This window comes from Atheta coriaria, unplaced genomic scaffold, assembly GCF_025399875.1.
Source record: "Atheta coriaria isolate IRGN ID8LTWV9N9 unplaced genomic scaffold, Caltech_Dcor_3.1 hic_scaffold_6_pilon, whole genome shotgun sequence".
Taxonomy (NCBI): Eukaryota; Metazoa; Arthropoda; class Insecta; order Coleoptera; family Staphylinidae; genus Dalotia; species Dalotia coriaria.
Window position 1 is genome coordinate 8,907,177 of NW_027045448.1, and position 25,103 is coordinate 8,932,279.

Below are 25,103 nucleotides of genomic sequence, written 5' to 3' on the forward strand. Positions count from 1 at the left end.
GTTAATTGAGAGATGCAGTTTCTGATGTTAATAAAATTGCCTATCTTAAAATGTCCGTTAGGATTGGAGTCCAACGCGTACCTACATGAAGCCCGCTCTAATTCAACAAGTGCAGTTGGTCACATTTTGAGGTTAGCCGCTCAGGGAAATTTGAATCGTTAATCATAAAAAAGAAAAAAGTAACAATTTCAAAACAGTGGCAATCTTTTTAAAGACTGTATAAACAACTATGGCGTTCCGTGCAACAGTTTTCCAACTAGCCAAGGCGGGCAACATTGAAGCTCTTCAAGAGATAGTTCAAGAAACGAGAACAGAAACGGTGAGTGTCTTTGACTCAATAATTATTATTCTTGTACGCCTGATAATCAATATAAAATTATAGATCCATCTAGAGTTAGAGAAGTTGATTCAAACTGAAAAATTTAACAAATTCTTGGAATATTTATTTCTCGCATTTGATTGTGATGCTGAGTGGACAGTGACAAAGAAAACTAAGGTCATTGTAAAGTGTTTAAAGCTTCTGCAGCAAGTACAAATTGACGATGACAAACATCGACAAATTCTTAATCAGATTAGTGATCAAATAAATGGAGGCATGCTCAAGCCTCAGCATTTGATTAAAATATGCAATATTTTACTCGAAGGAGTTGAAAAACCCAATAAAAACGACAGGTTGTACTTGCATATTTTGTCATTCATTTAATTTAATATTATGTATTTTTTGTATTTAGTTGGCAATACTTAATACCAGGAATATTGAATGAAATAAGTCTGTGTGATAAACTTGAATATCAAGATGATTTAATGGCTGGAAACGACTACAATGTTGAAGTTATAAAAAAATTATTAGAGATGAAATGGTCTAAGGATAACATTGTTTTGCTGGCAGAAATGTTTTTGTGAGTTCATATCAAACTAACTCATAAAATATAATGTAAATATGTTTATTTTATTTATCATAGAAATGTGGAACTTACACCGGAGGAAAACCGGAGAGTAATTTCAAAGTTTATGGGATGTATTAAATGTCTGGATCCTGATACAATTCCACCACTCATGTACCATCTTTTGAAACTAGCCTCCTCTAGTGGGCCACAACTTCTGCTAAGCCTTCAACAACACTACGGGGGTATTATATACGACCGCAGGAGTTATCTCGGATCGGTGTACAGTGAATCTTATAACACGGATATGTCAAATACGGATCGACTGCACAACAAGTTGATTGAAAGCGAAGGCAATGTTTTCTATCACATCTCAAGGCTGGTTTCCTGCAAAAGTGTGCAGAATTATCTTGAGTTCTTGAAGAACTCGGCTAAACTTTATGAAATCATTTTGCATCCATTCAATTTTACGCTTTTGGTGATAATCGCCACCGAACACGAGATTCCCGAATTGATTGATGTTATCAAATCGGCAATGATTCGATATTATATTGAGGAAGAAATGCGGAACAGATGCTTTTTCAATGAACTTATTTCACATCATTGCGATTTGAGTACCGTAATAAAACAGGCGATTGATAACAGCAGAAATGATCGTGATGTTGTTATCACAGGCCTGGTTAATGTGTCATTTGTATTGTTAACTTCTATGCCTCAAATAGGGAGTGAAGATGCGTACGCGAAGTTAGGTCGAACCGCAACGTTTATTTTGATTCGCATTGTTGAGAGTAGAACTGATATGGTGAAAAGTGTTATTACCGGTTTGAAGGATGCTCTATACATTGGTCGCAATGCTTCTTTAATAATTGGTAAGTTATTTAGTTTAAATAGTTAAATATTTTATCTCAAGTGTAAACGTTTTAGATTGTTTTGCCAAGATTGCGACGAAGTTTAAATATTTCATGATTCAAAACATGCCGCTAGTGATGGAGTTTTTCAATTATTTTAATTACATGTCAAACTATGAGGCCAATGCTTTTTTGGAAGTAATGATGAACATGGCGCGCCATCGCCCTAGCATCAAAGAACATGCAATGGTGATGCTTCAGAAGTCATGCTATGCCAAGTAAAAAGTTTAAATTTATTTATTTTTAAATCTTAACACAATTGAATTTTCAGTAAACTTGAGTCGCAAATGAATGTGGTAACAACATACCTGAAGTTGTTAAAGTATCTTAAGATTTCTTCGGGTTCTTCTTTGAGTCAACCTTCCCAAAGTTCACAAGTGTCAATTTCGACTCAAATTTCATTATCGCGTACTTTTAACTCATCACAGTGCACGTTCAGCAATGAGGCAATTTGCAAAGAGGTCATCGAAAATCTGCAACGCGTTTTCCGTTTACAAGTAGAAGCGCAAGTGCATATGTTTAAAGGACTAACTGGAGCAGTCGAAGAGAATCCCGAGCTTAACACCAGCATTTGGGATTTCTTATGGCAAGCGGTTATTGAATTACGTAATACTACGGGGGTGTTACCACCGATCAACTTCGAAAATATCAGCAAACTGGATGGCAACGATTGGTTACCGATTCGGTCCGTGTCACATATGGTTATGGCACTTGCCCAATTATTTATTCATTTACCTGAAAATGCAATTGAGAACTACCGAACAGACTTTGATAGCATTGTTTCCGAAATGATTAATTGTGACGTTGAACATTTTACATACGACCAAGATATCGTCCTGACTGATGGTTCCGCAGAAGCTCAGATGCAAATTTATGTCTTTCATGAAGCTCTGAACACATACGACGCATTTATGACTTATTACATTCTTTCATGGTCGCGCGAATCGGAGAATCCTGAGCAAGTAATAAGAAATTTGTTCAAAGCCCATAAACGTCTCGGTGATTATCTACGACAGTATCAGAAAAGCAAAAAGAAGGACACGAGTGTAAGCCGGTCTTCCGTTACCATTTCTTCAAGATCTGGCACTGGCGGTAAAAAAATAAAACTGCCAAATTCTATTATGCCGCTTCATTGTCTAGACAAAGCCATTGAGCTATTGTACAGTGATTCTGTATCGTGGGCCGGAAGCGCAGATGTTCTAAAAGTGTTGGTATCATTCCATCATTATATTCTAGAGTCGTTCATTAACACAGCGCAAACAACGAAACAATGCAAAAACTTTCCACTAGATGCAAAACATTATTGCCAAAAACATTTTCAATCCATCGAAAATAATTTATTTACCTACTGTGTTTTGAAGCAAGAACAATTGCGCGAATTTGATTGTACAACTGCTGCTTTAACACTAGAAGCATTTTATCAAGTTCTAGTCATATCACAATATATTAGTGACAAAACCCAGGAAACTTTGTCACAAACCATTTTTGAGTCTGATGAAACAAGGTCTATGGATACGCAACAATTGAAGCGTTATATAGAAACCTTTCAGGAACTGTTTAACACTTTTGATGTCACCGATGACAACGATAGTAATCGGATAAGTGTGGTGATGGTTAACATTATTGCTTTGCTTGCAAATCAGATTCCTAAAACAGATAGAAATTTTGCAAATAAGGTAAGTGTGATTTATTTTGTGTCTCGTTTTTCTGAATTTTAATTTGTAGTTAATTGACTGGATGAAAAAGATTTGCCGTGAAAAGACGTTACCATCAAAAGTGGCTGCGAACAATTTTGTTGCGTGTCTTATAAACACATCAATGAGATTTACTTCATCGGCTGTTGTGTTGCGTCTGATTGTTTCCGCATTAGGTTCTACAATCGGGTGGATTAATGGTGAAGCCACCGCAGAAGGTACCGATATGGCAATGATAAATGATAGTAATTCCACTGTTGTGCTACAAACTGTGCTCAATGAGTTGAAAAATCACCATGATGACATCAATTGGATTATAAAACGTATTAAATTGGAATATGATTACTTCGTACTTATAAATGTAGATGCATCGACAGCAGGTAGAGCATATATTGTATAATTTTTTTACAACGTTTTTAATCTGATGGTATCTACAGATCATCTGGCAGTAAAACGGAAAGAGCGAAATACGTGCAGCAAACTAATTGAAGTTATTACTTTGCTAACAAATATTAATAATTTGGATCACAAAAAACAACCTGGGTCTCTGACGGAAAAAATACTTCAAACAACTATTTCTATTTTTAAACTCTTGACCACTCTAGCGAATTATTTTCATTCCACCTCAACACCTTCAAATTTAGCGTTCCATGGTGCAAAGTAAGTGAAGCTTTGATTAAAAGTTACATTTGTTTAATTATTTTCTCCGAAGTTTTGATGGGTTGGTGCGTCACACAATGAAGAAACTCGTCCCAGCGGTTTATCAGCTGATGCAATCCATAGAAGAATCCTCAGAAGTTCAACACATTCGCTCAATACCGAACGTGATTCTTGGAATCGAAAGTTTGAAGAAAGCTGTGTTGCAGTTGTCAATAAAAACTAAAGTTGAAGTATATGGCAATTTGGGCATTGGAATTGTTCGCGGTTTTCGGGTTAAAGGACTAGAGAAACACGTGGGGCAACAAGAGGACGATGATTCACTAATGACTGAAGATAATGAAGAAATGTCCGAAATTGTCGTCCCAACGCCTAGCGCCGATGAAGAAGAAACTGATGTTAACGCTAAAAAGCGCAAAAAGAAATAATTACTCATTCATTTTTATTTATTGTTTAAAGTGATGTTATATAAACATTTTGAATTTTATAGCTGTGATTTGCAAGGATTATTGAGTGTTATTCCTGTTGCAGTCTCGACGAAACCAAACAATGAACTAGTTCCACATGCAATGGAAGGATTTGGCGTTACACATTCTTCTAAATCTTGATTCTCTTCACTGCTTGGTTCTTCAAATATGTACTCAAAATGTTCTGTTGGTTGTTCTTCAATACTCTCGGTATATTCTTGCAGACTTTCGTCAGTTTCCTGTTCTTCTTGTGGAGTATGCCAGTAGTATGTAGGGTAGTAAGTTGAGTATGGCTTAGCACTCTGTCTATGAGTTTCGCTGTAGAACTTTTCTAATAAGGCGGTTTGATTCGTATCAACAGTTTCGTTGTAGTTTAGCTGGTTACGCTTTTGCCTTCGCGACATTGCATACCGACCGTACCACTTTTTCTCATCATCAGTTAGTGTCTCATGATGTTCAACCTTAGAAAGAATTGTTTGCCGTCTATGTTTAAAAGTTGCGAAACTTTGATACCACGGAAAATTCTCCCAATCCATTGTATCGTCAACTTTAGGCTTTTTGGCAAATATGATTTTCTCCCAGTCCTTTTCTGTCAAGTTTACAGTTTCTTCTGATGCCTCATCGGTATCACTCATATCACTTGTACCTTCAGTAGCCCAGGCCGGTTCGATATCGCGCAATATTTGCTTTTTAACGCCACGCAGTGGATGTATGTTATTAAAAAAGATTTGCTCTGGACGACAAATAATTTTTGTGGCTTTCAAATTTGTTTTTTCATCTTGTGGTATTTGCTTCCAGAGTTGCCCCGTTGAGTCAATCAAATGAAACATTCCGACAGGTTTATTAGCTTTAAAATTAGCGGATAATCTTAGGCCACCAGGGAAAATAACATTTCCGTTGCCTTCGTATTTGTTTTTGCTTAATGTTCCTTCAAATATGTTGCCATTCGGGTAAGAAATTTTGATTGGTCTCAAATCGACTAGTTTATCATCACGCCATAGTCCCTCGTAAATGTGTCCGTCTTGTGTTTTGTAGGAACCCCGACCTTCTCGCCAAATCATTCCATTGCGATGTGCACAATATTCACCTACGTAAGTATCCATATTAGGGAGGGTGAATGAATCCTTGCCATAGTAAAAGTTTTTTTGCCCTTTTGAACCTGCAGATATCGACGGTTTTTTGATTTTGGATTGATTTTTTTTATCTTTTACCATTTTGCTAGTTTTGAAATGGCGAAAATGGTTTCCGGTAATCAGTGTAAATTAAACTGTAGTTTCCATGATAACAAGTATGTTTTAGTTTTCTGTTTTCTGACAGCTCTTTAATATTATTTGTATTATCATTTCTGAATTGCATTAGTTATAAAAATGATTTTATCAATAAAACGTATTAAGATTTTATTCTCGTTCATATTTTTTGTTAAATCCTTTCTGGTGTTTTCAGGATACGCTGCAACGGCATTACTTTCACGAAGTAATTAGAAATTTACAATAGTGAAATAGTCGAGAATTCTTAATTGTGATTCTGATAATCGTTCAGTAAATACATAATAACCAAAACATTTAATGCATACTAGAATTGTTTTCGTTTCCACGTTACTACACTGTCTTGCCTGTGCGTACAAACAAACAAGTTTTTCTTATCTCGTTCAACTTGTGTGCAGCCTCCACGTTGTCAACTCACGCGTTTGGCTATTAGTCTCATTTTTATAGTCAGGTGATTCGCACGGGCTTTTATTTTACCGTACGTTTTTCAATTTTTCTTTGTTTTGTTACGCAATATTCCTAATTGCGGGTGGCCATTACACTGTTCGACTGAGTGTGAGGGAGGTGTGGAATTCGTTAAAAGCGGATTGAACCTAAACAGAGTTACATGTGCAGGAGTGATGAACAGTCGTCCGTCGGATAGGATGAGTCCATATCAACATCGCCTTGCCCCTATTCAGTTTGGAATTATCATCGCTTATACTATGTGAATAATTAAAGTGCTTCCTACATCATACGCTGCATGTCACCAAAGTGAAAATTTTATTTTCTATCAAGGTATGTTCTCGAACTTATTCAACCATACGAGGAACAAATCCGCTGTATAACATACTAACTTATTCGGTTCAACCGCGTAGTCATACATCTGTTCTCTGTTTCAATACTTATCTATGAATTGCATTATCCATTTGCATTGGCAAGTTGCTAATAATTGTTGTTATATATGAGATACGATGTTGTATATGTGCATGTTTGCATTTTTCAATCGAATGTTTAATCAATATTGCCTTTAATCGCGTTCAATGAACAAACATATTTCAATATTTCAAGATTGTCGCATGCTGACATTATGTTCTACATAATGTACATTAAAATTCATGTTTGTGTTTTCTTTTGTAATTAAAATCCATTACTTTTCCTTGATATCCGGGGGCGAAAAAGGTTTTATATTAAATGATAAATTTTAATATAAATTTGAACATGAAATTGTTTTCATTTTATATCAATCTGTTTATTGTGCCCGTTCGTTTTCATACTTGAATCATAGTTTTTCTTTTGACCTCATCCTGTATAAAATACCCTCCTGTAGAATCTTGAAAAAATAACTACCTAATACTTTACTGTGTCCGTGTGAATTTAGGTTTTTCTTTTTGCTGTTGCCTATATATTAGTTTCCCGTCATGTCGTGTGAAACGTGGTCAAGCTAAATGTTCTCCTACCAAAACTTTGTATTTTCTTTTTAAATTTTATTATTTCCTTTGTGTAACACCCTATATACCAATTTTTTTTATCGTATGTAAAAAGTGATAAGATATGTTTTCTTGCTTCAGATGTTCTTAAAAATAATATTTAATTTTTTGTGACACCCAGTATATTAGTTTTCACTGAGGTCCTTAGGAACCTGTAGCATGTGCTAGCGTTTGCTGGCCGCAAGACTTCTTTCAACGTGGCGGCATGTATTTTGCAAGTACATATTATGTATTCAAGTTCTTCATGATTTTCTTTCTGCAACACCCTGTATATTAGTTTCTCTTTGTGCCAGAAAAATTTTGATTCAATTGTTGTTTTTAGCTTTTTATTGCATAAATTTTCCTTTTGTAGCACCCTGTATGTTAGTTTTCCGTAATATCGTGTGAAAATCGAACAATATTTGTGGTATTTAGATGTTTCCCGCTTTCTCTTTGAATTTTTGTTTTGCAACAAACCTGTATATCAATTTTCCTTTATGTCACGTGAGAAAATAGCAATATTTGTAGTGTTTGAAAGTTTGCCGTTGACGTATATTCTAAAATGAAGTGGTTTTCTTTTTGTAACTCCCTGTATATTAGTTTCCCCCCAGGTCATCGGGTGAAAAACGAGTGATATTTGTAGTGTTTAGATGTTTTCCTGTTTGCACTTCAAATTTTCTTTTTGTAACACCCTGTATATTTGTTTCCATTTTCAATCACCTGAAAAAATTGGCTATTTGTTAATTTCATTAACCCGGTAGAACTTTGCAAAGTAGTGCTTACTTGCATGTGCGCGGCTATGCGGGTCGTAAGTCCAGTTTCAATATGGCGGCACGTATTCTGTTGACTTGTGAAATCTAAAGTTGTATTATTTTACATTGTATTTATTAATAAAGAAATGTTAAGAAATATTATGTCTTATCCTTTGAATGTACCCCTTCTATCATTTCAGGTAGAGGTCTCTAAGAGAGTTCCCTCTCTCAGGGGATGATCCCCTCTATAAAAATTGTTAAGGTAACCTGTATGATTTGTGCACTCCTTCTTTCATTTCAGCTACAGGTCAGAACTTGTAAGAATATTTTTAAGTGTCATCGCTCTTGAGGCGACTTAAAACTTAGAAATATTTGAACAAGACCTTATAAGGATTGTCCTTATAAGGAGTTCCCCCTCTCTGGGGGTGATCCCCCACCATAAAAATTGTTGATATGCCTGATAATTTCGGGGATGAAGCGCAGAGACATCGTAGCTGTAGGATGGGCCGGGAGCAATGGACGCATCGAAGCAGTGGGCGATCGACCAGAGCGCCGGAGGCGCTCTGGGAGATCGACTGTAGACTGTCTTATAACGACACGTGCCAAAAAATTTAAAAATATGATCCTCCCTGTTCTCTCTCTTTCTTCTATCTCCTCCTCTTCTCTACTCTACTCCTCTGTTGTTCTCTTCTTTCTATCTTCTCCTATTCTCTACTACTCTCATTCTTCTATTTCTCTGTTCTCCCGTTCTCCATTTAATTTCTTACTTCTCTTATTGCCTCCACTTGAATTTCAATTTCTCTTATATTTCGTTGCAATTCATATATGCAACCCAAATTTCACCTGATATTTTTATATTTGAGAAAAATGCCTTCTATACCTGGGATTCGATCCGTGTCTGCTAGCATGCCAGCAGGTGCACGTCTCCACTCGACCACCGAGTGTTTTTATTATTGTTATTTGATTCTTCTATTTATGTTTCTACTTTAATCATGTTTTTAAAAACAACAACACAATTCAAGAAACAGTTAGTTATAACCGGGTATAACCGCTGCACACACATAAAACTTATATGTCATATTATTTAAAACTGAAAACAACAAAGAGGATACCACAAAGAAATATGAATGAGAATATTATTATTGGTTTTATTGGCAACATTTACAAATACATACATTTTTTTAAGGAAAAACATTGGCGACTATTAAATCCTATGGAAAATATACCTTAAAACATGCGCAACTGTAAACCATCTGCAATGAATATTACAAACTGCAAGGCTCTTCAATTCGGACACTTCTTCACTGTGTACATACGTTGCCTATTTATTCGAATTAAATACAAATCCATGATATTCTTCTGTGTATTCTTCTATTTATATGCGAAAAATAATCACCGACGGCCGACGGAAATGCGCATATTATTTGGCAAAATTCCAATAAATCCTAGTATTATAGTCGATTGTTTATTGAATATAGATCAATTTCGATCTGCTAAAACCAAACCAGTCGCGAAGAACGCTCACGATTCATTTAGTATCCGGAATGGAGCTGCGTACGACTGCACACGGTCACGCGGTTTTGCCATTGCGATGCGCTTAACAACAAATTTCATCGGCCGGCGGAATACACACGCGCACATGGTGAGGTCTCGTAATTCTGGAGTCCACTCTCTACTAACGATAAATCATTTAGTCAGTAGTTGAGGGCAATCGATAACTAAACGATTCTAATGCTTATACCGAGTTAAAATCTTCAGAAATGCAATTAGTCGCGATGAAGATAAAGAAACACGCGCACACCGTACAATAGTAAATATGTATGTGCTTTATCTCACGTTTGACTATTGTAATGGCACATACAGATACACCACACTAACTGGCAGGACCTAGTTTAATTACCTATAATTGATTAATCGTACTTAACGCGATTTAACGAAACAAAACTACAGAAACATGACAAGCCACGAAGCATGCACGCGGACCAACTGACGATAAGAGATTTAAACAAACAGGTTGTACTAGCCGATGCTTACTTTTGCGGAGGGGAACGCTGCGACGGCACACGCCGAAATTGCGCGTTACTTTGCGCTCGTCGAACAGCAGTCGACTTCTATATTCACAAATATAAAGTAAGGAAAAGATGAAATTGCTGATAAACTTAAGTACATCAAAAGCAAGTTTGGTTGCAAATCTTACAATTTAAATCTCCCAGTTTTACGACACGACTAGTCATTCTATTTCTTAATAAATTTTAACAATAAATTATTAATTAGAGTAACTTAAAAGCCATATAACGCAGCGGTTACTTGTATTTTAACAAATAAATCTAGTGCAAGCAGCATACCAGGATTTCCTCCATAGGTCCTACCGACGCTATGCACACAAATCATAAAATTGCCTCATGTGTGCGCATCACACAGTGAGAGAATAGGGAGATCACGCGCGCAGCCGTCGTACTCAGCGCTCCCTTGAGCGCCAGGATCACTAGAGCCGACGCATGTGTCATCTATGAGGCGTGACGGATGCCGTGACGCATGTCGTCGATGCTCTGCACGCCGCTATCTACCTGAATCTAGCGCACACTAATGACCATTTAAATAGAAACGATGCTATCCAAATCGTGATCGCCCCGCGCGCACGGCTAAACGTTCGTTATCCGATGCCATCGCGACAGAGCGCAATTTTGGCCGCCGTGTGCCAAGGAAACGCGCGCTATGATAAATTTACGTTTACCCTTTCTGCTCGCCGCCGCCGCAGTCGAGAATAAGTCGTGAAGATGTTTACTAAAACTGAAACTGCACACCAGCAATAAACACATACTGTGCCACTGCACCGAGATCGAGGGAGTTGACTTTTCACTTTGCTTTTGGGTTGAGAATATCACGACAAGTACCTACGCATGAATGAATTTTCATCTGTAGTCAAATCCAGCCTAATGAAACGTGAATGTGCGTTGGTTTCATCAACGCGGTAGGTGAACACCATGAAAGGCCATAAATGAAAAAGATGACAAATTAGTTTATTAATGATTCTATACGGCAACCGAATGTCAGACATATGGGGTGTTTCGTTTGGCCGGCGAAATTATTCGAAGGCGTCGGAAGAGAAATATTCCTGAAATGTGCAACGAGCATGCCGACACAAGAAACTATAAATCATCGGTATTATTAGGCTTCCAATGCGGCGTTCCTTTGAGTGTTGTTAACATGCATTATATGATGATTACTTATCAATATTGTTAACTTTATTCAATATTGTTGTTAAAATATAATAATATTACTATATAATAACCTTCAATGCTATGTTTGCCGAGAGATCCGATTATTAAGTTGATCCACATGCACTTAATTTTGCAATAATTAACTAGCGCGCTGAGATGCGCGAACAGACGAATTTGCTAACTGCTTGTAATTAAGCGCAACTTTTAAGCCGAACAAGCGCTATCGTTGCCTCGCTTCCAATCGCGTCCAATCGAAAAGTGGCTGGGCGTCAAAACCGCTGCGATTGGCTGAGACTTAAGTACGTCTCGCGGTCCGCAGCACCGAGTTACTGAGATGAATGAATATGCCCGAAAAGCCGTGCTTCGTCTTCAGTAGTTCAGCGGGCGTAGCGCATTTAACTTGTGATTTCGTGAACTTGCTTTCCGACGATTATCAGCGCGCATCAAGTGTGTGAAGTACAAGTTTATTAAAAGTAATTAATAAAGGGACAACCGATATAATAGTGAATAAATATCACGAAATGAGTTTTGAAACAGAAGATGAAATGACTTCTACCGGTCTCGCCCCGATGGGTCGTCACGGACCGTCGTTTTCCCTACTTATGAAAAGTAACCCCAATATGGACAATACTCCCGTGTCGGTTGAAAAGAACGGCATCAACGATGCAGTGACCAAAGTCCTGAAAGGATACGACTGGACACTAATGCCTATTGCGACTAAGTAAGTTTAATGAATAATAATTTCTGGGACTTTAAATAATTGCCGATTGCTTAATTAAAACACGCGAAGAAAATAAAATTAACTGCTTTTCAACTGTCAACATGAATCACGTATTTTTGGTAACCGTTAGGCTTGGAGAAGCGTGAAAACCAAAACAAAAATCCTGTATAAAAAGCACACATTTTGCAAAGGCGCGTAAAAAAATGCAAAACACTTAGCCGCTCTAAACTTTTGTCATCCCAACTAATTAAGACGTGCTGCTGCTGAAACAACAGATCGCAACACGTGTTTGTGCTCGCCGAACGCTCGAAATCGTCTTTCTAATTAACAGTGCCGAGATAATTAACTTAAAACGCGTCATTCCTTTAAATTATTTTTTTCACTCGCATGAGTTTGAGTGTTCGCTGCCTTTACGAAAGGCAATTTTACGTGAAAATCGCGCTTTTAAAACGAAAAGCACATGGAAATATACGCGCGGCACGTTGTAAAATTGAAACAATATATTTTCGCACCTTTTGTAACAGTTCGTGACTGCCGATATGGACTGTCCTGACCACAAAAGCGACAATAAAAATAAAAATAACAATTCGTAACAATACCAAATACGGTGCTAGCAAAGTGACGAGTTGTGTATTAATGTAGTAAGTCGCGTTCCCCTAATTACGCGTGAAATTCTTCGGATGTGCAATAAAAAAAACGTCGCGAGTGGTTTATTGAAGTGTCAAAGCGTGGATAATTTTGCGGCACGCACGGCCACTTCTAATTATTGTTGTGTTAACTATAAAAACTGTCTATTTATTGGCACGTGCTCGCGAAGAGGATCTTTTCGAATCGAAGTAAATAATAGATGACTAAACAGCAATTTGATGTTGTATTTCAGATCCACTTCAGACAAACGAAAACTTCACGTGAAGCGTCCCATGAATGCATTCATGGTGTGGGCGCAAGCAGCTCGAAGAAAACTTGCCGACCAACATCCACATTTGCACAACGCTGAACTGTCGAAAACACTTGGAAAACTTTGGCGGTAAGTTACTAATTGTTCAATTGTCTCCTGATATTTTAGCAGACCACCTACATTATTATCAGAATTCAGAAGTTTTCCGGCTATGATGGCCTCCATTGCTTTTTGTGTCGATAATGATAACATTTGATTACTTTTTTCTTTTCAAATTATCGAATTCCGATTTGCCCGCTATCGCTAGCGTGGAGTCTGCGACGAGAGCGCGAGCGCACGGTAAAAACGCGCGCAGTTATCAGCGATTCATTACGATGAAAAGGTCAAATTGGCGTCGTTTTGTTATGCGTTTTAAACTCTTTTTAACGGTCAACGATCGACTCGGTGACTTTTAACTCCGCTTTATCATGCTTCAATATCCGTTGTTGCATTAAATTTTTATCCGCTTATGTGCGACGTCGGACCCGATGACGATACGCAACTTCATTCATTTCTCTACTTGCTTACAAATTCAGTGACTTGATTTGGTAATGATGTGTAACATTGCATCTTTTATCGCTTTTGCATATAAGCAATAGTAGCAGACGGCCTTAAGTCATTGACTGAAATTTTGACTTTAAATTTCATTCAAATTTACTAAGTAAAACAACTTTTATTCATGTTTGCATTGAAAAGAATACCTACATGTATAATTGTAGAGTCAATATTTTATTGCATCTACGTCAAAGTGGTGGGTTGTGACAACGTTAGAAACAATTTATTTCGACCACCATCTTTATTAGCTATGAAGTGGGAACCAATAGACAGCGAGGTTTTGCGTACTACTAATGTAAATTGCAAACATGTTATGCTTATTAAACGCGCACACCTACTTCAATTCATTCGGACCTCCTACTTTTTGTTTAACGCAGAAAAGTTCAGCGTATAGCGTATATTGATAACGTATTAGTATTAGGAAAACATTAATATCAATAATTTTATAATACCGGATACATAAATTGAGATATAAAATAATCGGTAACGTCATTTCGGTTTGCTGTTCTCAAAGGCAGTATGGTTGCTTGTACGGCAAGTTCAATAAATCTCAGCGATATTTATTATTCATATTTACTTGTGCGTGGTGCATGCGTGTATTTTAGTTCTTACTTACTCTCTCATGTTTATATGGGACCATTTTTCGTTACATATTTTCTCGTCTCAATCTAATTCGATGCAATTAAAACTCATTAGAATATTTTGCGTAATTTTACTACTTGTCACTGAGGTTGAGAAGATAAATTCAGATCAGTCATGATAAATAATGAACGCATAAGAGTATGTACAAGGCGAAATTAGGAGATAATGATAGTCGAAATTGTTTTTGTTAAATAATCTGCGCTCGCTGACTTAATATCGAACGGCGTTTCTTCTTCGTCGGCGGTGATATACTCTGCACTCAGCGTGGCATCCTGCTGCGCGCACTTCGACGTTGATTGCATGCCACACGAACTTCGCGGGGGTTTTGATTTTTGTCATATGCAGAGTCGCGCCCGCCGCGCCGCAAAGGCAACCCGAAGCGAGCCCGTCGATGACGATTGAAAAACCACAACGCTCACGAAAGAATGAAAAAATAACAGGGCATGCAACATCTGTCATTCAATTAAACGGTAATTTTCTATAGGGATTTAATTACAAAATGTTTCCGTCATTCGCACACTTGCACATTCCGAACATTCCAATATGTGCTATATATTTTGAAATAAAAAATTAAATAAAAATTCAGGCAAATAAAATGTTATAAACCAAAAATTACATGCCTATAGAAGGTAGCTAAAACGTGCCACAAAATAGAGAGAAGAAAGAATCTGGCGTATTTGTGCAATATTTGTTTACGGCTTTTATCGACATGCCACTAAAAAAACATTGCCTATTTGTAAATAACTACGTGCTGCCTCGGCTGTTTTAGTTCCAATTGACAATACCTGAAGGAATGTGTCGAAAATCATAAAAAGTATATAAAATTATTACGTATGTACGCAGCTTGTTTACTGTACACACATTTATCACAGAGTTGCGACAATTTACAAAGCAAATACCAAGAAAGAAAATCGTAAAGACAAAATTCAACGTGTTTCGACGTAACAAATCATCTTGGAACCCCAAAAAAAATAAATATAATAATCTCCATATCCGTATAATGCAAAAATTGGAAATTGTAACGACTTTATTATTTGATCTAGGGGAATGATCCCTAAAATTAAACAACTTGTAGGTATATAGTACGTATAAAAATGTAAGGAGACTTGCCGGCGGCACTACTTGATGACACAGTTGTTCTTTTACGAAATTGTATTTGTACAGGTGATAAAATATGCTTCAGATCTCATAATCTAGACGAAGAATTGCATACGTTTATATTACATATTTGTATATCTCGCTTCACCAAGGAATAGATACAAAAATAAGGGGAAAGATTTACTAGGAGAGATACTACGATTCGATTGCGTCCTGTTGTAATACGACTGATCTGCGCAATGTTGACTCTGATTGTTTAAAGTGTAACACTTTTTTTCTCGTAATGTTGCAGGGACTTGAGTGACGTCGACAAGAAACCATTCATCGAGGAGGCCGAACGTCTACGCGTGATTCACAAACGCGAACATCCGGACTACAAGTACCAGCCGCGAAGACGCAAACCGAACAAGACCACCCCGCCAGAAATATCTACCAATGTGCCCTATCAGCGCTACATGAAGCAAGAGGACTCGCCATGCAGTACCCGCAGTCAGTCCACATCACCATCAAGCTGCGACCGACAGAGTCCTATTTCATGTGGAATTACGACAATTTCTCCCTCACAACCTATGATCTCTCCGGAGCAAAAGCTACGAACGAATTTACTTCAAACCAACACTTCAGAATTGTCCCCGATTAATCAACACGCAGACTATAACTTTATAGATGATGACTTTACTTATTCCCCGGAGTTGTACCCTACTTCGTATTACCCTGGACAGGAAACAGATACGGACATCGAGGCGAACAATAATTGCAAACCGAAGCGTCTGTGCCTCGATGCTGGCGCCGCGCATGTATCAGACTACTACACTCAGAGATACGAACAACAATTAGCGAAACCTCAAACAGGAGTACAAATCGGGCGCTACCCGACGACGACGAGCTACTTGGTGCAGAACAATTCAGCAAGTTTATATTCGCCTCCTATCAACCAGTCGCAACAGTATTTGGTCGATTCACCCTATCAGTATTTTCCGGAAGCAAGTAACACGCTGCCATTTTACACCTCCGAGCAGCAGCAAACGATTGAATTTAATAATTATTAAGTGCAGTTATCCTGTTTCATCTTTCATATAACTTCTCTTCATAATTTTCAATTTCCACTGCATCATTCTTCGATATTGTTAAGAATCTCTTAGTATTAGTTGATATTATTTAACGTTTTCGATAACGTTTTTAATTTTTAATACTATATTTTTATTATTTTATGATGAATATACATATTATTACAAGCATTGAAGCATGTGTTTATTATTTTTACCCTGGCAAATATAATTTAAGCAGGTATAGGATGAAGTTTTCAGAAAATTAGACTTAAAGAAACGCTCGCTATAAAATATCATATGTGTGCAATTGGATGTAGAAAATGCTGAGTTAAAATAACTAATGTTTGCCCAACCTCGTCTCGTCAGTCGAGCCGAGCTAAGCAATTACGCGTCCGCCCAATCGCACGAAGGAAATGTCGGTAGATTTGAAATCTAAATAATCGCCAAGCAAGTCGACGTCGCACGCCAATCTTTCTGAGTGTGAGCGCGCGCGCGCGCGTCTGTTATGATTTATTTGTGTTTACGATGCATTCGTGTGTTTAAAGTGACCGCCTAAGATAATAATTAACGCAAAACTTTAACAGCGTGAATCAACACATTGTAATTCTATATGCACTGGAACGAGTTAAATGAATACTAATACGATGCAGAATTTTAATTAAAAATAACACTTTCGCAGAATTTGTCGGAGGAGGCACTCCTCAAGGGATTGATAAAAGGGTGATAATATATTATATAAATTTTAGATGTAAACATTGTCAGAAGTCAACAAACATAGTCGGGAAAGTGGAACGATACAGCTTGCGTCGAATTGCGTTTTTTCGTAAATCCCTACATACACCTACACACACACACACACATTGAAAAGGAAATGAAATTGAATTTGTTAAATTAGAATGAGTCTGAATTCACTTTTGGTGCTTCTATACAGTAGATCTGCGAATAATAAAATCAACAAAAAAATACTGCATTTTACTAATAATTATTTACAAACGAAAATGATACAGCAACGCAAGTGAATAGTTTAGACTTTCTGTAAAACCTCAACAGGAAAGAAGTTAACTTTCATCGTAAATCATAAATCATCCCCGATTACACAATATTCGACAAAAACGAGTAGCATCCTCAGTAGAAATTCATTGACCAAGCTAGGATCCGATAAGAGCATAACTTCTGTTTTCGAATTTTTATGTGTTTACAATATACTTTACGATGTTTATCTAACCGTGTGCGATTCGGCCGCGTACGCCACTGGTTCGCCCAATATTTAATAACTTAAACTTGAGATGCAACAACTGTAGGCCGTTAAAAGCGATCATTAAAATCAGTTTTATTGCTCGTTTGCGTCCGCTGTTTTGTTATTGTCGCGCACATCTTTCCATTGACTAAGATACAGCCGCGGCAATCTCGCCACAATTCCTAATTCATACACGTACATACTTGTGGAAGAACACGAGAAAACTATCTGGCAGACATCTAAATAAACACTGAAATATTGACTAAGTAGTGCCATTGAGAAAGTCACTTAAGAGTGCAGCGGAGAAGCAGAAGCATAGTACGTAAAAAAAGACGAGGCTCAACATTTTTTCCTTCGCAAGGCAGAAAAACATTTAATCTTTTCTAGTAGGAGTGCTGCAAACGCAACGAGATCAGAAGATGTGCATGCGTCACAAAGTAAGGATGAGATTCGTCATTTGCAATCTGCGTCGCTCATGCGCGAGTCGCTGTTGATTAAAAGTAATTAAAACCATCGCGCAGCGGCGGCCATCGGTCGGTCAGCGAATTCTGCCGGCGGCGACCGGAAGTGCGTTGAAGATAACCGTGCCGCACGCCTTCTTGGAACTCGCTGCCGTTCGCTCGTTCGTTCAACGTGAATATTGCCATTGCAAATGTAGCCAACATCCATAGATTGAATTACATGCGCAATCTTAATTGGCATCGTAGCACTTTCGTTCGCTTGACTTGAGCTCGCCTGCTGCGAGCAAACGCAGCGCCTAAGTGCACTAGGGCAATGACAACTTGTCAATCATGGGCGTTAAATTGTGTCACAATGAAAACTTTTTTCGTCCGCTTTCTACGAACACTCGAACTCTTCAAAACGGTTCTGCGTTGAATCAATTCTAATGATGTAAGCGGATATTTTGTGCATTTTCTCACTCTGCACTTGTCACTTGTAGAAAAATAGTGATATTCAATTTACATTTGCGATGGATAAATAGATTCAAAGCAACGACAAATAAGAAAAGAAAACATCTCATGTTCACACGAATGCATTTTTCTTCACGATGCCTGGGAATTCTTTATCATTTGTTTACCTCGTTTATGTTTTTTTACCAATTGAAGTATTTAAGTAGTATCATTTAACCAATATTTAAGACATGGAAACGCTTGAATAAGTTTTAGTAATTATTATACGAAAACTATATTTTAAAGTTATTGATACCGACGTAAAATAAATATGAAATGTGAAGTTTTGAGTTTCCTCACGGTTTCCCGTTTCTAATTTGCTCGTAAATTTGACATTTTATTGTGTAACACGAGCGCGTTGATTTGACGACACGTCGAAGCCGTCAGACTAATATGATGCTTTGATTTGGGCAAAAGAAAACTTTTAGGTGAAACGAATCTCGTCTGAAACACACGTGGGCCGTTATTTCGTATAACTATTACTATAAACTTAATGACATATTTCATTTCCAAGTGGGACTGATTTTTTTTTGGAAACACTAAAATCTTTTAAGTTTGGCACATAAATAGTGTAAATCTAAGGGTAACAATATAAGTTAAAGTTAAAAATGAAAATTTATATATTGTACATATTTTTAATTTTAAAACATATGTTTGATAAGTTGTTAAGTTGGCCGGAAGACAAATTTTAAGTATGAATTTCTTATCAAAAAAAATTAAACGCGCGTGCCACCTGCGATAGTATAAAGCACAACGGGAGAACAAACAGATTTATCTCGACGGACTTACTTTGTTCAGCTTTTCATTTGTTTGGTGAGTACACTATTATGAAATTATGTTACAAGACGTGTGATATGGCGCAAATCTTTATTATTTATCAGTGGGTATTTACTAGAAAAACCAATATAAGTCGCACGATAGAAAAACACCCTTCACTTTCGTCAATAATCGTCTATGTGAAAAATATTTACTTTTTACTCTCGTTTCCCTTTCAATCATCAAATATATTGTTCGGCTATAAAAATGTTTAGAACCAAAGTAGTTTGTATGTATTTAGTTCAGAGTTTGTTAGTTGCTGCACCACTTTTATTACCAAGATCTCCCCTTACTATTTACACACATGATAGGGGACGTTTAATTTTAGAACACCCACCCCACCACATAACTAATAAACCAACTTGTGTTATAAATTACGCAAACAAAAATCTAAGCCCCAACTTGACTACAAAGAGTAATAATTTTATGTTTTAATAAAAAACGTATCAAAGTTACGTGGACGAATATTAATGTTTGGGACAAGTACATCAACCGCATGTCTCTTGAGAAATTCACTCGATTCGCTCTCGAGGCTTGAGTATTTCGAGTGGCACGGCGGTGCCCTGCTCCATACTCATTGAGATCGCAGATGATCATGAGATCGAAGAACGTCGATGCTAGAATCCATGACCATCCACGACGCAGTCAGCCTCTTATGCATCACGAGTTGCGCTCCAAGTTCGAAAACGGCGATTATATCTTGTAAATTCATGGACTTTGTACGCGCCGCGCGTATTTTCTTAGATAAATTCATGCATAATGAGTTTAACGCCTCTTATCAAACGTATTTGACAACTTGGACGTGTTCGACACCTTGGCAAATGAACATGTTTTCGATGCCAAGTGCTTTCTGCCGGCGTTATATCACAACAAAAAAAGTGAACAAGTTTTTATGAACCGACAAGAAATGTGAAAACAAAAGCAAAAATTACACGCGAACGTAAAAAATGACACGTCTATAAAAACGCGACGACACTGGAGAGTCGGCGACGCTTAGGAGCACAACGCCGCGCTTGTTCGCGCGCAATGCGCCATGCAAATTGCACTTCTTTGATGATAACTCTACTAATTGCTCGCGGACTCGGGCAGTCGATTCGGGCGCGTGTTAAGCGCACTGCTGGAACGTGCCACCGGCAAACACGTTACATTTTTCATTTATGTTGTCAACTTCCAGTAAACATACATCATCACTGGGTTTTTAAAATATTTTGCTAAAAATACATCACTTTTATCTAATAACGCACAAAATTACTACGAAATTCTAGTGAATTCCGAAAAATTATGAAAGATTGGAAAATTCTCTATTAAATAAAGATATAAAACAATTATATTTCCAACAGTAAAAGGTCAAGAAAAGCCACTGAAAGTACTAAAAAGTGACATTTTTCAATTTTTGCCCCAAAAGTATCTTTTCGACGATTTTTGATAATTAATATCTCTTAAACTAAAAGCCACAGCAACCAATGAATTGCGGATTATGAAAGATAAGAAAATTCTCTATCAGATAAAAATGTAAAATAATTATATTTCCAACAGTAAAAGGTCAAAAAGCCACTAAAAGTACTAAAAGTGACATTTTTCAATTTTTGAAAATCATATAAGATTGTTAAAACGGAAATCTGAGAGATGAAATTTTAAATCTTAAGAAAAAAATTGCCAAGGGGTGCTTGATACTTTTTTCGACGATTTTCAAAATTCATATCTCTTAAACTAAAAGAGATAGCTACTAACGAATTGTTGATTATGAAAGATTGGGAGACTCTCTATCAGACAAAAATATAAAATAATTATATTTCCTACAGTAAAAGGTCGAAAAACGCGACTAAAAGTGCTAAAAGTGACATTTTGCAATTTTTGCCCATTTTATTCATTCGCGAATATCTCGTAAACTAAAAGAGATAATTAAGATCTGATCGCAGCGTCTTAATCTACAGACCAATCTCTATCAGATAGGCTATTTAAAGTGGAAATCTGAGAGATGAAATTTTAAGTCTTAAGAAAAAATTGCCAAGGGGTGCTTGATACTTTTTTTCGACGATTTTCAAAAATTCATATCTCTTAAACTAAAAGAGATAGCTACTAACGAATTGTTGATGATGAAAGATTGGGAGATTCTCTCTCAGACAAAAATATAAAATAATTATATTTCCTACAGTAAAAGGTCGAAAAACGCGACTAAAAGTGCTAAAAAGTGACATTTTGCAATTTTTGCCCATTTTATTCATTCGCGAATATCTCGTAAACTAAAAGAGATAATTAAGATCTGATCGCAGCGTCTTAATCTACAGACCAATCTCTATCAGATAGGCTATTTAAAGTGGAAATCTGAGAGATGAAAGTCTTAAGAAAAAATTGCCAAGGGGTGCTTGATACTTTTTTGACGATTTTCAAAAATTAATATCTTTTAAACTAAAAGAGATAGCTACTAACGAATTGTTGATTATGAAAGACTGGAAGATTCTCTATCAGACAAAAATATAAAATAATTATATTTCCAAGAGTAAAAGGTCGAAAAACGCGACTAAAAGTGCTAAAAAGTGACATTTTACAATTTTTGTCCATTTTATTCATTCGCGAATATCTCGTAAACTAAAAGAGATAATTAAGATCTGATCGCAGCGTCTTAATCTACAGACCAATCTCTATCAGATAGGCTATTTAAAGTGGAAATCTGAGAGATGAAAGTCTTAAGAAAAAATTGCCAAGGGGGTGCTTGATACTTTTTTGACGATTTTCAAAAATTAATATCTTTTAAACTAAAAGAGATAGCTACTAACGAATTGTTGATTATGAAAGATTGGGAGATTCTCTATCAGACAAAAATATAAAATAATTATATTTCCTACAGTAAAAGGTCGAAAACGCGACTAAAAGTGCTAAAAAGTGACATTTTGCAATTTTTGCCCATTTTATTCAATCGCGAATATCTCGTAAACTAAAAGAGATAATTAAGATCTGATCGCAGCGTCTTAATCTACAGACCAATCTCTATCAGATAGGCTATTTAAAGTGGAAATCTGAGAGATGAAATTTTAAGTCTTAAGAAAAAATTGCCAAGGGGGGGTGCTTGATAATTTTTATCGACGATTTTTGATAATTAATATCTCCTAAACTAAAAGTGCTAGAATCCAACGAATGGCAGTTTATGAAAGATTGGAAAATCTCTATTAGATTAGAATAAAATAATTAAATATCGTTGGGCAAAAGGGCGAAAAATGTGACTAAGAGTGCTAAAAATTAAAATTTTTACCGCGTGTGAAATGCACACATGATTTTTTTTTTGTTTATGATCTTCTCTTCTAATAAATTAACTTAGTTACCTTTGCTGTAAATTAACTTTGCTCATTAACCATGTACTTGTAAACAAACGATTTGTATGCTTTACGTATCATACCCATTAAATAATATGTACAGCATAAGCGCGTCTTAAAAGTACATATTTACCAGTTCCTGAATGTTAAGTGTTTTTGAAACGTTCATTTTCGTCACGGATTGGGGGTTGATGCAGTAAAAACTTTGAGTAATAACAATAAAACACAAATGGCCGTACAAGCGTCTTAAAAAAGTCGTAAATCTAATAGTTTACTGAAACTTTTCAACTTAATTATTACACATTAAAAACAAAAACCTTATGGGTGCTTTAAACTTAATGCCTGCTAGTTTCGTGGTGGCTTCGTTTTTGCTTGTAAACCGAAAGAACCACGATTTAATTAGGTGAGCCATACATCTTGCACGAGTCATTCACAACAAGTGGCTTGAATAGATGTGATTAGAGGTTGACTGCGTGTCACAATGTAGAAAAGAATTTATTTTGGTCGCATTTTTGATCCGAGTTTTTATGGGCGGCAAAATGCAAAGTCACCCACCACTGGCCGAAACGTATCAACGCGTTTCGACGTTTGTTTCATTACTTACTTCATTGTGGTGGGCCCAACGATCCCTTGCGACGTTGCGACGCAAACGAAGCGAAGTGATAAACGAAAAAGTGCCGCGCGGCCGAGACGTCCCGAGATGCTAAGGTAAACAATTCGAAATTCGAAATGTGAACCATAAGCACTTGACCCGCGCGCGTGTGTGTGCGTTTCGTGCATGCATGTCACTTCATCAGCGATCGGCAATCCGTGTGTGTTGAATACTTAATCAATGATAGACTTGACGATTTGACGGCGGCAAGTGTTGAATGTCGGGAGTTGGGGTGGCCTGACCGCAGGCCGTGACGGTTTGTTACTATTTTCGTGTGCGAGTAATTTACTAAGCGATATTTAACGCGTTGAAATCACGATGTCGATCGTAGTCACTTTTAATCGCAATCGATTGTTGTGTGTTTGATTACTTTGGTTGGTATTATTGAAATTTCGAGACGTGCGAGATCAGTGATCAACCACTTTAGAAGTTTTGAATCGCATGATGCGTGAAAGGTGGTCGAGCTAACGATGATTGCGTGCCGCATATACAACGTATCTGTTAATTGCGTCATAATACCACGAAATTCAATATAAAAGAATCTAATGATGATTAGGCGCATTAGAGATTCGCAAGATACAGCATTGAAATTTAAATCCGAAAGTATTTAGAAATTCGGTTGAGGTCTGCATAATCATAACGATTTCATAAATGTCCAAAACTTACATGTTACATCCTTTCACGAAACCGATAGGGTGCTACCATGTGAGATAGTAAACATCTGTTTCCTCTAATTTGGACGACACGGTGGCCAAAGTTGAGATGTGTTTTTGTGTGACCATGAATCCGATGTTCATCCAATAATGTGAAATATGAACTTCACACGTTGCTGTAAAATGAAAGCAATATTTTTTAATATGCATAATTTTTGTTTCGTTTTTAATATCTACCATTGCCGCCTCTTCGAAATTTGTAAAAATAAACAATGTCACTTCCTGCTGTTTCAAACTTATTAAATCTTCTAATTGGAGATTGAAAGGGTTCCAGGAAATTTGCTGCAAAGGAAACACGTATTCATACACAAATATTTTTATAAGTTTAAAAACAACAACGTGCAAACATAATTTTCTTAAATAAATAATTGAAATGTATTTATTTATTTGATGTAATATACCTGGTACAAAACTTGATTTGTGTTTTTTAGTGTATCGAAAATAATCCTGTTATCTGAGGTAAACAAGTTGTGTGTTTGTGTTGCGGTGACCGCTATCAATAAATCATGCACATCGCAATCGCACAAATTCGCACAGAGAAACACACAAAATGCAAGCGTGCAAATTTTATTTATTAATTAAAAATAGAAATCCCTAATTTAGACTGCCTCCATGCAATACCAGATTATACAGGAGTAAATAGATAATTAAAAATGTATTTATTAAATTTATGTTTGCTTCAAGAATGTAATTAAAGATAAGACAATCACAATTGCAATAAATGTAATGGCATCTTACCCGGCTAGTCTAATTAATGTTCACATCTATATTAAACGGTCACCAAACAAAACCTTTGTTTACTGTGAGTCGCGTGTTACTATCGCAGGTAAGACAATGTGCAATGCTGTTCCTGCAAAACAACAACTTATCTCGAATCTGACATTGAGAGCCATCTATGAAGAAGCAGTAAAAGTGATGTATATTGCATTGCCTACGGTCTTACCGCAGTCATCAATACACAATAAGTTAAAACGAATTAAACTTTTAAAACTCTTAGCATAATGCAATACATGCATGAACTAAATAAGTAATTAATTGTTTGATTTTACTATTCCTTGTGTGTTTTAATATAGAGGACATACATAGGCAATTTTAAAGCATCTTTAATCGTAAATTGATACTCTCA

General features: G+C 36.7%; 3 protein-coding genes across 4 annotated transcripts; 2 read left to right on the forward strand and 1 right to left on the reverse strand.

Annotated features, from left to right (window-relative positions):
• The first annotated feature begins 87 nt into the window (after window positions 1–87).
• On the forward strand, window positions 88–4,630 carry FANCI (Fanconi anemia complementation group I). The gene is made up of 9 exons (XM_065304167.1): window positions 88–319; window positions 383–672; window positions 732–899; window positions 963–1,753; window positions 1,809–2,010; window positions 2,064–3,468; window positions 3,518–3,866; window positions 3,924–4,146; window positions 4,199–4,630. The coding sequence occupies exons 1-9, from the start codon at window positions 230–232 to the stop codon at window positions 4,569–4,571; spliced, it is 3,891 nt and encodes a 1,296-aa protein (XP_065160239.1). The 5' UTR covers window positions 88–229; the 3' UTR covers window positions 4,572–4,630.
• Window positions 4,572–24,799, reverse strand: LOC135793282 (uncharacterized). Of its 2 annotated transcripts, XM_065304177.1 has the most exons (4): window positions 24,716–24,799; window positions 24,155–24,259; window positions 23,931–24,093; window positions 4,572–5,769 (listed from the first exon to the last, which is right to left on the reverse strand). In XM_065304177.1, the coding sequence occupies exon 4, from the start codon at window positions 5,711–5,713 to the stop codon at window positions 4,628–4,630; it is 1,086 nt and encodes a 361-aa protein (XP_065160249.1). In that variant the 5' UTR covers window positions 5,714–5,769; window positions 23,931–24,093; window positions 24,155–24,259; window positions 24,716–24,799; the 3' UTR covers window positions 4,572–4,627. The 2 variants fall into 2 exon arrangements, with proteins under 2 accessions (XP_065160249.1, XP_065160248.1); XM_065304176.1 differs by lacking the exons at window positions 23,931–24,093; window positions 24,155–24,259; window positions 24,716–24,799 and adding an exon at window positions 5,822–6,184.
• On the forward strand, window positions 11,649–16,487 carry LOC135794160 (transcription factor sox-2-like). Its single transcript, XM_065305336.1, has 3 exons — window positions 11,649–12,017; window positions 12,898–13,044; window positions 15,542–16,487. The coding sequence occupies exons 1-3, from the start codon at window positions 11,818–11,820 to the stop codon at window positions 16,296–16,298; spliced, it is 1,104 nt and encodes a 367-aa protein (XP_065161408.1). The 5' UTR covers window positions 11,649–11,817; the 3' UTR covers window positions 16,299–16,487.
• Window positions 24,800–25,103: the final 304 nt, after the last annotated feature.

Coding starts and splice junctions, on each gene's coding strand:
- LOC135794160 (XM_065305336.1), top strand. CDS start 11,818: ATGAGTTTTGAAACAGAAGATGAAATGACTTCTACCGGTCTCGCCCCG. Junction 12,018..12,897: donor CTAATGCCTATTGCGACTAA/GTAAGTTTAATG, acceptor GTTGTATTTCAG/ATCCACTTCAGACAAACGAA. Junction 13,045..15,541: donor ACACTTGGAAAACTTTGGCG/GTAAGTTACTAA, acceptor GTAATGTTGCAG/GGACTTGAGTGACGTCGACA.
- LOC135793282 (XM_065304177.1), bottom strand. CDS start 5,713: ATGGATACTTACGTAGGTGAATATTGTGCACATCGCAATGGAATGATT.
- FANCI (XM_065304167.1), top strand. CDS start 230: ATGGCGTTCCGTGCAACAGTTTTCCAACTAGCCAAGGCGGGCAACATT. Junction 1,754..1,808: donor CAATGCTTCTTTAATAATTG/GTAAGTTATTTA, acceptor TAAACGTTTTAG/ATTGTTTTGCCAAGATTGCG. Junction 2,011..2,063: donor CAGAAGTCATGCTATGCCAA/GTAAAAAGTTTA, acceptor TTGAATTTTCAG/TAAACTTGAGTCGCAAATGA.